The sequence below is a fragment of the Nematolebias whitei genome, chromosome 6 (assembly GCF_014905685.2).
Source record: "Nematolebias whitei isolate Nwh7 chromosome 6, NemWhi1, whole genome shotgun sequence".
Lineage (NCBI taxonomy): Eukaryota > Metazoa > Chordata > Actinopteri > Cyprinodontiformes > Rivulidae > Nematolebias > Nematolebias whitei.
Window position 1 is genome coordinate 561,665 of NC_056503.1, and position 13,393 is coordinate 575,057.

The following is a 13,393-nucleotide window of genomic DNA, read 5'->3' on the forward strand; positions in this document are numbered from 1 at the left end:
AGTTGTCTGACGTCATGTGAAAAGGGTCTATTGTAAAAGACTGCGTGTTTGAATGAATAAAGTATAAACAAACCCTTTCTTTCTTCCTCTACTTCTTGTGAGATTTATTTGCGGTTGGAAAACGTCTTTCTTCCTCCAAGTTTATTTTATGATTTGTTCTGTGTTCGACTGCCCCTAGTGGTCTGGAGCACATCCGCTTTTGTGGAGCAAGTTTGCGTGTCTTCCACTGTTTGCAGCGTTTTTCTGTTTGTGTTGTCATTTGTGTTTGGATGTGGTGCATTTGTGTTTGCATGCGTTTTTGTGTTTGCATGCGTGTTTATTTTAGTTTGCGTTTTATTTTTTGTGTTTGCATTTGTTGTTTGTGTTTGCGTCTTTCTTTTGGTTGCGTTTTTTTGTGTTTGCGTGCGTTTTTTGTTTGTGTTTGTATTTGATTTTTGGTGTTTGTGTTTGTTTTTTGTGTTTGCATTTTGTTTGTGTTTGTGTGTTTTTGAGTTTGCATCATATATGTGTTTGCTGCGCGTTTGCACCTGTTGGCCACCGTATCCGAATGAGGACTGTCATAAATTCTTTAAATGAATAGCCTCAAAATTAGCAGATAAAGCGGAGGGAATGGTCTTGGTTGGTGGGGACTTTAATTGTGTACTTAGACCATACTTGGATCGACTCCCAGTGGGAGTGGGGTCTTCATCATGAAAATCTATAACTCTTAATGCTATGATGCAGGAGCTAGGCTTAATAGACATTTGGCGTCATTTGCACCCTAGAGAAAAGGATTTTACTTTTATGTCACAAGTTCATGGTAGTTATTCTAGACTGGTTATGTTCTTGATAGCAAGGGGGGATACTTATAGAGTTAGTAAATGTAATACAGAATCGATCACTATATCGGATCATGCTCCAGTTTTATTCAAATTAAAGATTGGACTGACTAACCAGTTTAAATACTGGAAACTTAATGTATCTATTAAACGATGAGAAAATTAGACAAGACCTTCAAAAAGCTCTGAAAGAATATTTTGAGTTAAACGATAATGGCACAATCTCTCCCTCAGTATTATGGGAAGGGAGTAAAGCTGTAATGAGGTGCAATATTATTGCCATTACTTCTCAATTAAAGAAACAGAGGCTTGTCAGGCAGTTTGAGCTGGAGAAGGACATTAAAAATTTAGAAATATTATTTCAACAATTTCAGGACCAGAAAACATGAGATAAACTAAAAGAGACTAGACAGAAATTAGACGACTTACTAACCTATAAAGCAGAAGGGGCATTGCAATTTTTGAATAGAAAATATTATGAATATGGCAATAAAGCAAGCCGCCTAATGGCTTTTCAGTTGCGTAAAGCTCAGAGTGGTAGGTAAAATTAAATGTCCCTTGACAAATAGGATCATTACACAACCACAAGAAATTACTAAGGCCTTCGCTGATTATTATAAACAACTATATGAGGAGGAAAAAATACCTGGAAAATTTGAAACCCCCCCCCCCCCCACACACACACACACACACACACTTTTAAAATCAGTTAAAATGTCCAAATTAACACAGGATGAGGCTGAGTTCATGGTACACCCTATAACACAAGAAGAAATTAAAAAGAGCATTCTTAGCCTTAAAAATGGCCAAACTCCAGGAGTTGATGGTTTATCAGGTGAATATTATAAGGCTTTTCTGAACGAATTGACACCTATTCTATATAAAGTCTACAACTATGCTCTGACACAGGGAGACCCCCCAGGGTCATGGTCGGAGGCAGTGATCAGTGTTGTTCACAAAGAGAGTAAGGATCCGACTCTTTGTACCTCCTACCGTCCAATCAGTCTTATGTGTGCAGATATTAAAATTCTAACCTCAATACTTGCAAATACAATTCAGAAGTATATAAAAATCTGGTTAAACCTGACCAAACTGGTTTTATTGTCAATAGACAAGGATGTGATAATATTAGAAGAGCCCTAAATTTACAAATAATTGTAATGAAGGAGGACACCCCATCGATGTTTCTTGGTCTAGATGCAGAAAAGGCCTTTGACTGAGTGGGCTGGTTATTTCTAGAGCAGTCACTAAGATATGTGGGTTTTAAGGATGTATTTGTGGGCAGCACGGTGGTGCAACTGGTAGAGCTGCTGCCTCTCAGCGAGCAGGTCCCTGGTTCAAACCCCGGTCCAGGGGCCTTTCTGGGTGGAGTTTGCATGTTCTCTCCGTGCATGCGTGGGTTTTCTCCAGGTGCTCCAGTTTCCTCCCACAGACCAAAAACATGCATGTTAGGCTGATTGGTGACTCTAAATTGTCCCTAGGTGTGAGTGAGAGAGTGAATGGTTGTTTGTCTCGTTTGTCTCTATGTGTCTCTGTGATGGACTGGAGACCCGTCCAGGGTGTCCCCCGCCCCTCACACAGTGATTGTTGGACATGGGCACCAGCGACCCCCGTGACCCAAAATGGAACAAGCGGGTAAAGATCATGGATGGATGGATGGAGGATGTATTTGTTGACTGGATAAAAATATTCTATAGGAACCCGCCAGGGAGATGCTCTTTCACCCTGTTTATTTGCTCATCATATTGAACCTTTGGCAGAGCTAAGAAGAGCAAATCCCCTCATACGAGGTATAACAGATTATGCAAATATACTAGGGCTGTTGTAAATGAATATTTTAGTAATCGAGTAATCTATAGATTATTCTGGCGATTAATTGAGTAATCGGAAACAGAATTTGTCAGGTTCTGGTAACTGGTAACTACCGTACTCATTTTATGTGTAATACAAATACAGGAAAAAAGAACATTAAATAAACAACCCATTTAATTAACAAAGTCCTTGCTCAATAATCCAGGTATAAAATCCAACATTTTTCAGTCAGGTCATCTGGACAGTTTCTGATGAAGCCTTCCGGATCGAAGGCGAAACGTTTCAGCACAAAAAAAAGAAACTGTCCAGATGACCGGACTGAAAAATGTTGAACCCGTTTAATTCCTCTTTTTAAAATATTTTATTGCTTAAGTTGAATTATTTTTAAACATCACATAAAAATCTAAATGTTGTAAAATAATTTTTATGGATTGGAAAACTGGGCAGCACAATGGTGCAACTGGTAGAGCTACAGCCTCTCAGCAAGCAGGTCCTTGGTTCAAACCCCGGTCCAGGGGCCTTTCTGGGTGGAGTTTGCATGTTCTCTCCGTGCATGCGTGGGTTTTCTCCGGGTACTCCAGTTTCCTCCCACAGACCAAAAACATGCATGTTAGGCTGATTGGTAACTCTAAATTGTCCCTAGGTGTGAGACCACATCTGCTTCGCCCTTAACCCACTAAGCGAAAGCCTTAAAGGGCGAAGCCTATACGAAATAGAACGTTGGTTACGTACTGTAACCCCAGATTCTATGAGTATAGGCGTAGCCCTTTAAGCATCGGGCCTCACTGGCTCCTGAATGGCTGAAGAAAAAGCTGTTTGGGAGCCGATTACCTGCTCTCACCGTAATTTATACGGACCGGGTGGGGCCCACACGACAGGTGGGCGTGGACTAAAGTTTTCAGTGCTACGCTTTGCGTGACGGGATAAAACCCACTAGCGAGGGCCTTAAAGGGCGAAACCTATACGAAATGGAACATTTTGCTTCCATCCAGGAATCTTTCTCATTTCAATTTTTTTGGTTAATATTTGTTTTACATAAGAACTATAAGTTATTAAGTTATTTTCATAAGCTTTGGATATTTCCAACTTCAAGGTTCTTTATTGTCATTCACATCACGCCACGTGTTACACGAGGTGGAACGAAATTGTTTACCCAAGATCCCAGTTATACCCAAAAATTGAGATGAGTCTGTCTGTTTTCTGTGTTACCTGCACCTCTGTGTTTTTCCTCATCTTCATGTGCACAGCTGATCCTCATTTTAACAAGTTAGACATGTTGCTGCTGCAGATCCAATCTCTGTGAAACAACGTTGACTCACAGCTTTGAATTTACACTTGTCTTTTAACAAGAAAGACATGATGTTCCCAAACAGGAGACCACAACGAGATGATAGGCTGCTAATGCTAGCGTGATGCAAGATAATAGCGCTGTGCTGAAACACGCTTAGGAACTTTAGTTCCGCGGCACATAATCTCTCGTTAATAAAATTTAATGAGTGAAAAAATAACCGAAACGGTACGCACGTGGACCGAACCAAATCTGCCATACCGAAACGGTTTGGTACATCAACGTGCACTGTTACACCCCTAGTAGTTACGATACTTGCATAACACCTAGGGACACTAACTTGTACAGATTTTAGTGATATTATTTGGTGGTAAATGAGATCTTCAGGCATCTGAGATGTTTTCATCTTACAGGCTGAGCCAGGTTGAGATTGCAGGAAGTAAAACTGAGACGGGGGCTAATATTGATTAAATTTACGGGAACGTTGCGGTGCATGATCAAAATTGCGACTTGAGGCAAAATTTGCAGGATGGTAAAATATGTGTTTTGTTACATTCACGACTTCCTGGAGGGCCTCATTTCACTTGTGCCCTTGTCTTTTGTCATTTTTGTATTTTAAGCTGTTTTGTCCACTTATGTCTAACTGAAATCAAATGATGTGTCAACCAGATGTAATCTCATTCAAGTCTCTCTTTAGATTTCCTTTCAGAAATGTCAATATTGTTATATGAATTATTTCTAATTTTTCAACAAAAAAAAACCAACACATTTTTGCTTAGGCTTTACTGTTAGCATTGTTTATATAATGTATTTATATATATATATATATATTTTTTATTTATTTATTTTTTTTAATTATTTTTATTTTTTTATGTATTATTTTATTTTTCTTAAATATATATTTATATAAAAAACTAACTTTGCTTTTTTGTGTTGTGCCACAATCCAGGCCTCATGGAGCCGAGGACTCGATGCCTGCAGGGCAACCGGAAGCTTGATCCATGCTTGGTTGTCAACAAACCCTAATTACCCTTCAACTCATTTTCTCATGCTTTGCTGGAAATTGCTTGAGTGGTGATATCATTCTACCCTATTTTTGACCCGCAATATGATTGGAAAACTGAAACAGAACCTACTGGTGGCCTGCCTGGTCATTAGCTCAGTCACAGTCTTCTACCTTGGACGCCATGCCATGGAGTGCCATCATCGCATCGAGGAAGGCAGCCAGCCTGGTGGAATTCTGTCTCTGTCGGCGCTCGGAGGCAGCATGCGGACCACTGTACGGACAGGCCAGAACTTCAGCACACCTTTTCCTTACAACAAAGACATGCCACTCATTTTTATTGGTGGTGTGCCCCGAAGTGGGACCACTCTAATGAGAGCTATGCTGGATGCTCACCCAGATGTGAGATGTGGTGAAGAAACTCGTGTCATTCCACGAATCTTGGCAATGAAGCAAATGTGGAGCCGTTCAGGCCGGGAGAAGATGCGCCTAGATGAGGCTGGTGTGACAGACGAGGTGCTGGACGCCGCCATGCAGGCCTTTCTGTTGGAGATCATTGTCAAACATGGTGAGCCTGCCAACTTCCTCTGCAATAAGGACCCATTTGCACTGAAATCGCTTTCCTACTTGGCCAAAATTTTTCCACGTGCCAAGTTTGTGCTAATGATTCGTGATGGCCGAGCTTCAGTTTACTCCATGATCTCACGGAAAGTGACAATTGCAGGCTTTGACCTGGGCAGCTACCGGGACTGCCTGACCAAGTGGAACCGGGCCATAGAAACAATGTATACTCAGTGCCTGGAGGCAGCAAACAAGTGCCTTCCATTGCACTATGAACAGCTGGTCCTCCATCCAGAGAAATGGATGCGGACACTGCTGAAATTCCTCGATATACCTTGGAATGATGATGTCCTCCACCATGAGGAGCTCATTGGGAAAGCTGGGGGAGTTTCCCTTTCCAAGTAAGTACTCCTTAAACCTTTTATATAAGACCCTAACCACCTTCAAGCCCTAAAGGCATATTATGTGATTAACTTTTTGTGATTAATGTGTGTTAACTTTTGTAATCACCCCTTCAAGATGGAGGCCACAGGTAATTGGCTTTAACAATCATGTAAACAGTTTTACAGATACTGTGCTAAAGTTTGTATGTTGCTCAGCACCATCCCCTACATATACACTGATTGCTAATTGGTTGCATGAGAACTTCATTTAAAACTTTGCCATTGACTACTGGAGTTGACTCTCTTTGACTTTTAGCTAAATATCATTTGAACCACTGGTAAAATTTAAATGAAACTTTCAGAAATTAATTATTGAATGCACATGTACAACTGTTTAGCTTTTGGAATGAATTCAATTTAAAATGGCCACCACAACCAACTAACCTTAAAAAAACATAAAAATAGCTATAACAGTCAATTGAGCAGACACTGAGCTAAAACTTGATTGTTGTCATAGCTGAGAGTCAATTACACTACACACATATACATTTCAATTGGTTCTTAACATGTATTCAGAACTGGCGGGAGTTGAACCTGTTTTGATTACTTACTTTAAAACCTTGGCACGAAAGGCAACGGAATATGCATTCTTTTAAGGAATGCTGGGTTTTCATATAATTTACTTTTTAATTTTGTTCTTAAAAACAGACAGCAGCTGTACTTTGACAATAGCAGTGTATTTTTTTGTTTATATGTGTGGAGGAGTTGTGTTTTCAGAGTTAGAAGACAATAATCCATTGTAATGCCTTTTTTCAACAGATCTTTTATGGCATTTTCCTTAAACTGAAATGGTCATGGTTTGTACTTTGTTTCATCGGAAGGTTGAGGAATACCAGAATTGCGATGCTCCAGTCTGTAATGTGTTAAACACAAAGTAATATAAAAAGGAATGGGTAGAAGATTAAATTAAATTCAATGTATTTCCTAAAGACTAAATGGAATGAAAAAAAAACCAGGAGTGGTAGTCATTCTGAATGGGAGCAGGACAGGAGCAGGAGTCATGTTACCAGGAGTGGGACAGGACAGGATTTTTTCTGTGGGACCAGGACAGGACTGGAGTGAAAATCCACTCCTGTCATCCTCTTGTCCCCACATTGGAAAAGTGGTATCACTGGCCTTTAGTCTGTATGTTGAAATGAACCTCAGTGGTGTTGTTTCCAGTTCTTTGAATTCCTTACGACCACTGAGGATAGACCGAGTCATCAACAGTCCAAGTCATGCTGTGAATCATTCTCAAATTATTTATTTTCTCAGAGATTTGTGGTGATTTAAGCTGTTTGGAATGCAGTTTTGGAAGGTCTGCTGTGATAGCGCATGCTCATGTTTGAGGCAGCAGTATTTACTAAAACTGTTCCATAACTATACACTTCTACAGTTTATTATAAAGCTTGTTACAGTGGGTAAATAAATACTAGATTTGAACTCAACCAGCTAGATCTGTCAAATCCTAAATTCTTAGTGCAATAAAAATAACTAATAGTTTAGTTTTCCTGTGACTTATTTGCAGTATGATAAATGGTAGGAGCATAATATACGCTCCCAATGTATTGTTGGTCTTTTTTTTGTTGTTGTAAATAATTACCTTTTATTGCGGTTTTATTTATTTATTTATTTTTGTATCTTGAGATCTATGACGTCATCAAATACTCGAGTTCTACTCGGGTTTTATTATGTTAATGTCGAGTTTAAAAATTATATACTCGTTCAACCCCTACTATACAGCTGTTTTTATGCTAATATAAGCTTTTCTGCAAATTCCACATTTTTGTACTCATTTAACCTTTTTTCAGCCTAATTCAGCAAATATGTGCTCTCTCCACTTCCTTCTGGTAATTTCAGCTTCTTTTTACTTTTTAGCTACATTTCAGCAGTTTTTTTTGTTAATTTCAGCCTTTTTCAGATACTGGTAATTGCCTCCTTTTTGTGCTCATTTTTGCTTCTTTCAGCCTAATTGGGCAAATGTGTTCTTTCTGCTTTCTTCTGTTAATTTAAGCTTGCTCTACCTTTTCAGCTAACTTTTTAGAAAATTTTAGCTGTTTAAAATAAATTCAATTTTTTCGGGGTAATTTCTGCAACTTTTAGCCTAATTAATTTATTTCTGCTCCCTTCAGTTTTTTCTGCTATTTCAGATATTTTTAGGTGTTTTGCGCTAAATTTAACTTTTTCAGCTAATTGTACATTTTTAAGCTCATTTCAGCTCCTTCCACTTCCTGTCACCCTTGAGAAAAAGACATGTAGGTCAACAGTGTGTAAATTTATAGTGCAGGGGTCTGCAACCTGAGGCCACATGCATCTCTTTGGTTCCTCTGCAGAGGCTCTTTGTGCCTTTGATTAAAATAACAACATATAAATGAATATTTATGTTTAGAACCACAGTCAGAAAAGCTTATTGTAGGACTTCTCTTGTCCAGTTTTCTTCAATATGTAAAAAAATATTTCTGGAACAGATTAGGACAAGAAACAGTTTCTTTCATTTACTTCCAGACATACAATGGGGTCTAAATCTTGATTTAAAATTTTTTTTTTTTTTACCATTTATGGCAAGTTGCTGAGGGACAAAACACAATGTGCAGTTTTTCAAACATTTTCTTCTTATGACTAGGGGTGGAACGAGACTCATCTCATGAGACGAGACAAAACAGTCGTGGGTCCAAAGGAATGACCCAAAGTCAGAATCGGAATAAGCTTTATTATCATTGTACCGGGATACAGTGAGAATATGTTTGTACAGTCGGCTGAAAGATGGGTGGAGTGCACGTTTGTTGCTGCTACAAGTGTGCGGCCCCTTATTCTTTATCAGAATACTTTTAGATAGAAAAAAGGTAAAAAGGCCATGAGGATGGATAGTGGTATTACAAAAAATGTTTCTTCATACCTTGTTGTATCAGGACACGATTTAAGACATCAAAAACTATCAGCAGCACATTTATAAACACATTACATATGCATTTGATGTCAAGACGTTGAGATTTGTCCATGAGAGCTTTCAGATTGGTCACAGTCCTGATAATGTTGTTGTTGTTCAGTCGGCAGTGCTGATAAGCCTGCACAGAAGTTCTCGGGGTGTTGCAATAGACAAAGCTTTTTCCCTAGTTACCCATGTCCCAGGAGAAATTTGATAGTCAGCCCGTATCCAAGGCCAAACAAGGGAGTCAGATTCAGATAAACCACAATTGTTGATTTTCTTCAGGCAGACAGTTTTTTTCTTGTCAGTCTTGAGTCCTTTCCGAACCCAAAATAGCAAGATTCATGGGCATTCCACTTCACTGATCCGTGCTAGGAGCCACCTTCAAGGTCAATTCCAACGTGCTGGCGAGTCCTAGGAGCTGCAGGTGGCCTGATATTCTCACAAATTGCTTCCATCTCATGGTTTAGCTTTTAAATAAGCTGATTTTGAGTACTCATAGCCCGAATCAAACCATCACACTGACTCTGAAGTTTTGCCATGGCTGAAACTGCAGCCAATGTCTTCTTCAAGTTGATAACATAGAGCTCCGCCGAAGCCAAAAAGCAGAAACCCTGCTATCATGAATCCAATTATATAAACGTCTTTGGTGTCCTCCTGAGACAGGACTGAAAGACACATCAGCTGCCAAACTTCCCATGGATCCCTGATGTACCCTGCAATGTGAGTCTCAGCCGGACAAAAGGGATCTTCAGGACCCTGTAGTTTTGTTGAAAAGATTTTGTCGATTGCATTGAAAGTTCAGCTCACCAGATCCATAATGGTATTTTTGTTTTGTTCAGAAGATGTGTACCAGGAGCTCTAAAAGACACACAGAGGGCAAAAGCAGGAGGAAGAGGAGAACAGGGGGAGGGAGAGGAGGAGGCATCCGTCTTGAGCGAGTGCGACCGGTGAAAAATGTGATTTTAACAATATTTTAAAACATGCAGTAAATAAAAAGCTTTTGCCACAAACTCAACTGGCTGGCCTCTCTTAGATTTCTCACGAGTCTCCTTGTTAAAGCTGTGTGACCTGCTAACACATTGGAGACAAAATCATTTTCACAAAAAAGCCAAAATTCAGACCTGATCTAAAGACCACCTGTTTTTATACGCCTGTCGAAGGCGGGATGCATTGTGTACAGTCGCCATCCATCTGTAAACTTTCTCTTGTCTGGCCCATAACTTCTGATACACTCAAGACAATTAAACAAAACTTCATACACATGCATCATCACTAGGCAGAGTGTCACATGCACTTTTTATTACTACTGGTTCAAAGTCAAGGTCACAAATCAAGGTCAACTGTAATACGAGGCCTTTTCTTGTCCAGCCTGTTGCTATAGATCACTCTATTGCTGTATTATAGTCTGTGGATGGGTGTGTAAGTGCTGTGTGTGGTACTGTAGTTAAAACTTTATTTTAAAACATTTGCCATGTGTTTCTAGTTTATTAAGTCAACATATTCATACAGATATGAAATTAAAATTTCTCAATGTTTTTTTCATCAGTCAAAACAGTTTGATTTTTTTAATTTTATTAAAAACTTTTTTTATTTTTATGTCTTGAATTTAAAACCCTTTATTTCTATGGGGAGTGGTGTCGTAGAGTTTAGAGAAGGTGGGTCAGTGATTGGAAGGTCACCGGTTCAACTCCCTGTACCGACAACATCAAAATGTGGGTAGGAAAGGTGAAACACCCACACCTGCCTCCACCCTCATTTACCCCACTCTGGGCCCTTGAGCAAGGCCCTGAACCCCCACCATCTGCTCCCCCGGGTGCCCTAGATAGCAGCTCTCTGCTCCACACAGAGGCTGTGGTAGCTCGGTGTCTGTGGTTGAGCCAGGAAGGGCATCTGGTGTAAAAACAATCGCCAAATCTACATGCGAGTTACTTTGCTGTGGTGACTCCTGAAGAAGGAGCAGCCGAAAGAAAAACGTTTCTAATGAAACTATTTTACTACAAGTCATAAACAAAAATTAAATGACACTAACAGCTGAAAACCAAAGGGCAGTGGCCCTTTTTACAGTTTCTTTTAGTTCTTTAACTTGAAAATGTACCTAACTTTATAGGAAGTTTTCAAACATAATCCTGAGTTTCATTATTCTGTTTTACAAGTTTTTCTTTCAGTCTTCAAATTTGTGGCTTTGGACACATTTTATGTAGTGGGAAAAGGGGTAGCAATGCTCTTTAAACTGGAAAGGTTGCAGACCCATGCACTAGAGGATTATCACGTTCTATATAATTTGAATTTTGCAGGAATTAAAAACAAATAAAATCTCTAGCTGTAAAATATACCCCCATCTTGTTTTTATAATCCTCTCACAACATCAGTAATTACTTATGAAGGGTTTCTTAATTGTCTGTCCGCGTCAGAGTGTTTAGGTTTCACAGATTTGGGAGGTCTTAGCTTCTGGACGTCAGTGAAAAACACTGAAGGGGTTTGGCTTCTTTCTTTGCCCCATCTCTCCCTTTTCTCACCCGCTACTCGGTCTGCTACCACCCTTTTCCTGCCACGTAACAGCAGAGCACACTCCATGTCCTTTGGAGACCTTTGGTCCACATTTTGTTATAGCCTGCAGATGAAAACAGTCATGGTTTTTATTAAATAGGTTTCCATCCATTCCACGCTTCTCCTCTGTAAATGCCCCCAGACATAACTGTGACTTCATAATAGTAACTCACTTACTTCCTGTGTAGTAAATAATGACAACACATGTTTCATTGCTGGCTGAACGTTTTGAAGAACAGACTTTCTACTGAGCTGATGAGAGATCTTTGAATGACAGAGGCACAAGTCTGCTCTGTGTTGTGTGTTGAGATTAAAAGTGAAATGCATTTGTGCACACAACAAAAATCATGTCATCTGGACCAGTTTCTTTAAGTGAGAAATGTTTCATCCCCCATCTAGAGGACTTCCTCAGTCTGTGGCCTACCAGTCAGATCTGAAGACCCCACTGCTGTGTTTCAAGGGTCCGTGTACATTCAGGCACTTCGTTTTTTCGTTTGAAAAAAAACAGAAAAAAAACAAAAACACACTTGTTTTTTCGTTTTCCGTTTATTAAACCAAAACGAAAAATCGGATGACAACTCGTAATCCGATTTTTGATGTTGTACACGAAATGAAAATGGAGAAAACGGATAACGAGCGCTCAGTTTGGATTTTCATGATTTCATTTTCGACAAGTGGCCTGACCCGGAAGTTCTCACTGTTAGACTTATTGCAAGACTGGAATGTGGAAGTCACGTGGGTCATGCAGCGGCTCTGGTTCCAAATAGTTCCAAACAGCAGCAGGTCCAGCATTGAACGTAGTTCATTGTCCGTGTTTCAGACATGTTTTCTCCGGTAAGTTCATAAAACATTTTTTGCCATTGTGAAGCGTTAGCTGACTGTTCTGTACCACAGTTTATGAACATTAATACTTCATGTCGCCAGTTTTAGTTAGCATGTTTACTTGCTAGTTGTGTTTAGCCGTTTTTCTGCTAGATTGACGTGGTTAATTTAGTTCAAGTTATAGATCCTTTGTCAAAGACTGCAGCATAAATGGGGACATTATCATTAAAGATGAACGTGATCGTGGAGATGAGCCATTTTTAAAATGTTTTCCAGGTAAACCAGAAGAGAGTGACTTCAGTGAACTGAATGTTGCATTCAAAGCTCACAAAGGTACACAAGATCTGATTTTCTGTCTTCTCTTAAACAATAATAGCTGAATAAAAATTAATAATAACATTACTTTAACACTATAACCTTCACAATGGTGGTATTTACTGCAGGACTGTTAATTTACTTTTGTTTTAGATTATTAGTTTAGTGTTTGGTAATCATGGGTCAAGTTGAGATTAGAATCTCTTCAAGACAGAAAAAGAAATAAGAATTATTACTAAGAATATATCAGCTTCAATAAACTGTAGGACAGTAACAACGTATTAAACTATCAACACTATCTAAGTATGTTACATTCATGTCCATCTTCACATTTTCAGACTGACTGGGTGATGAGCTAAGAAATGACCATGTTAGTGGAACTGGTCAGTCCTGTCAGTGATGATGGAGCTGGTAAGTTAATGGTGGAGAGATACCATACCATTTTATTTATAGAGCACTTAAAACAGTGACAAGGCCAACCAAAGAGCTGTACAGACAGAACAACAGGTAACACACGAAGCAAAATACAAAATGAAGTAAATCAAAAATATTGACATAAAAATGATGCAGATAATAAATATGACAACAAACCAGTGTGGAGCATACAGGATCAAAACACAGGTCCTCTTGTGTTGAAAGCTACTGAATAGTAGTGAGTTTTTAAACGGGATTTGAAAACCGAGAGGGAGGGGGCCTGTCTGACAAGAAGAGGCAACTCGTTCCAAAGTCTTGGTCCTGCTACAGAGAAGGTCCTGTCACCTCTGCGCTTAAGACGAGTTCCTGGAACTGTGAGGAGCAACTGGTTTGCTGACCTCAGGGAACGTGGTGGGACATACGGTTGTAGCAAATCAGAGATGTTTGGGGGGGGGGGGGGGG

The 13,393-nt window shown here is 39.5% G+C and overlaps 1 protein-coding gene across 2 annotated transcripts in view; it reads left to right on the forward strand.

Annotated features, from left to right (window-relative positions):
• Positions 1-4,871: 4,871 nt before the first annotated feature.
• tpst1 (tyrosylprotein sulfotransferase 1) overlaps positions 4,872-13,393 on the forward strand; it is a 127,591-nt gene continuing 119,069 nt past the window's right edge. For both annotated transcript variants that reach the window (XM_037677355.1, XM_037677353.1), the window contains exon 1: positions 4,872-5,883. In XM_037677355.1, coding sequence (XP_037533283.1) covers positions 5,027-5,883 — 857 coding nt within the window. In that variant the 5' untranslated portion in view covers positions 4,872-5,026. The remainder of the gene's footprint in view (positions 5,884-13,393) is intronic.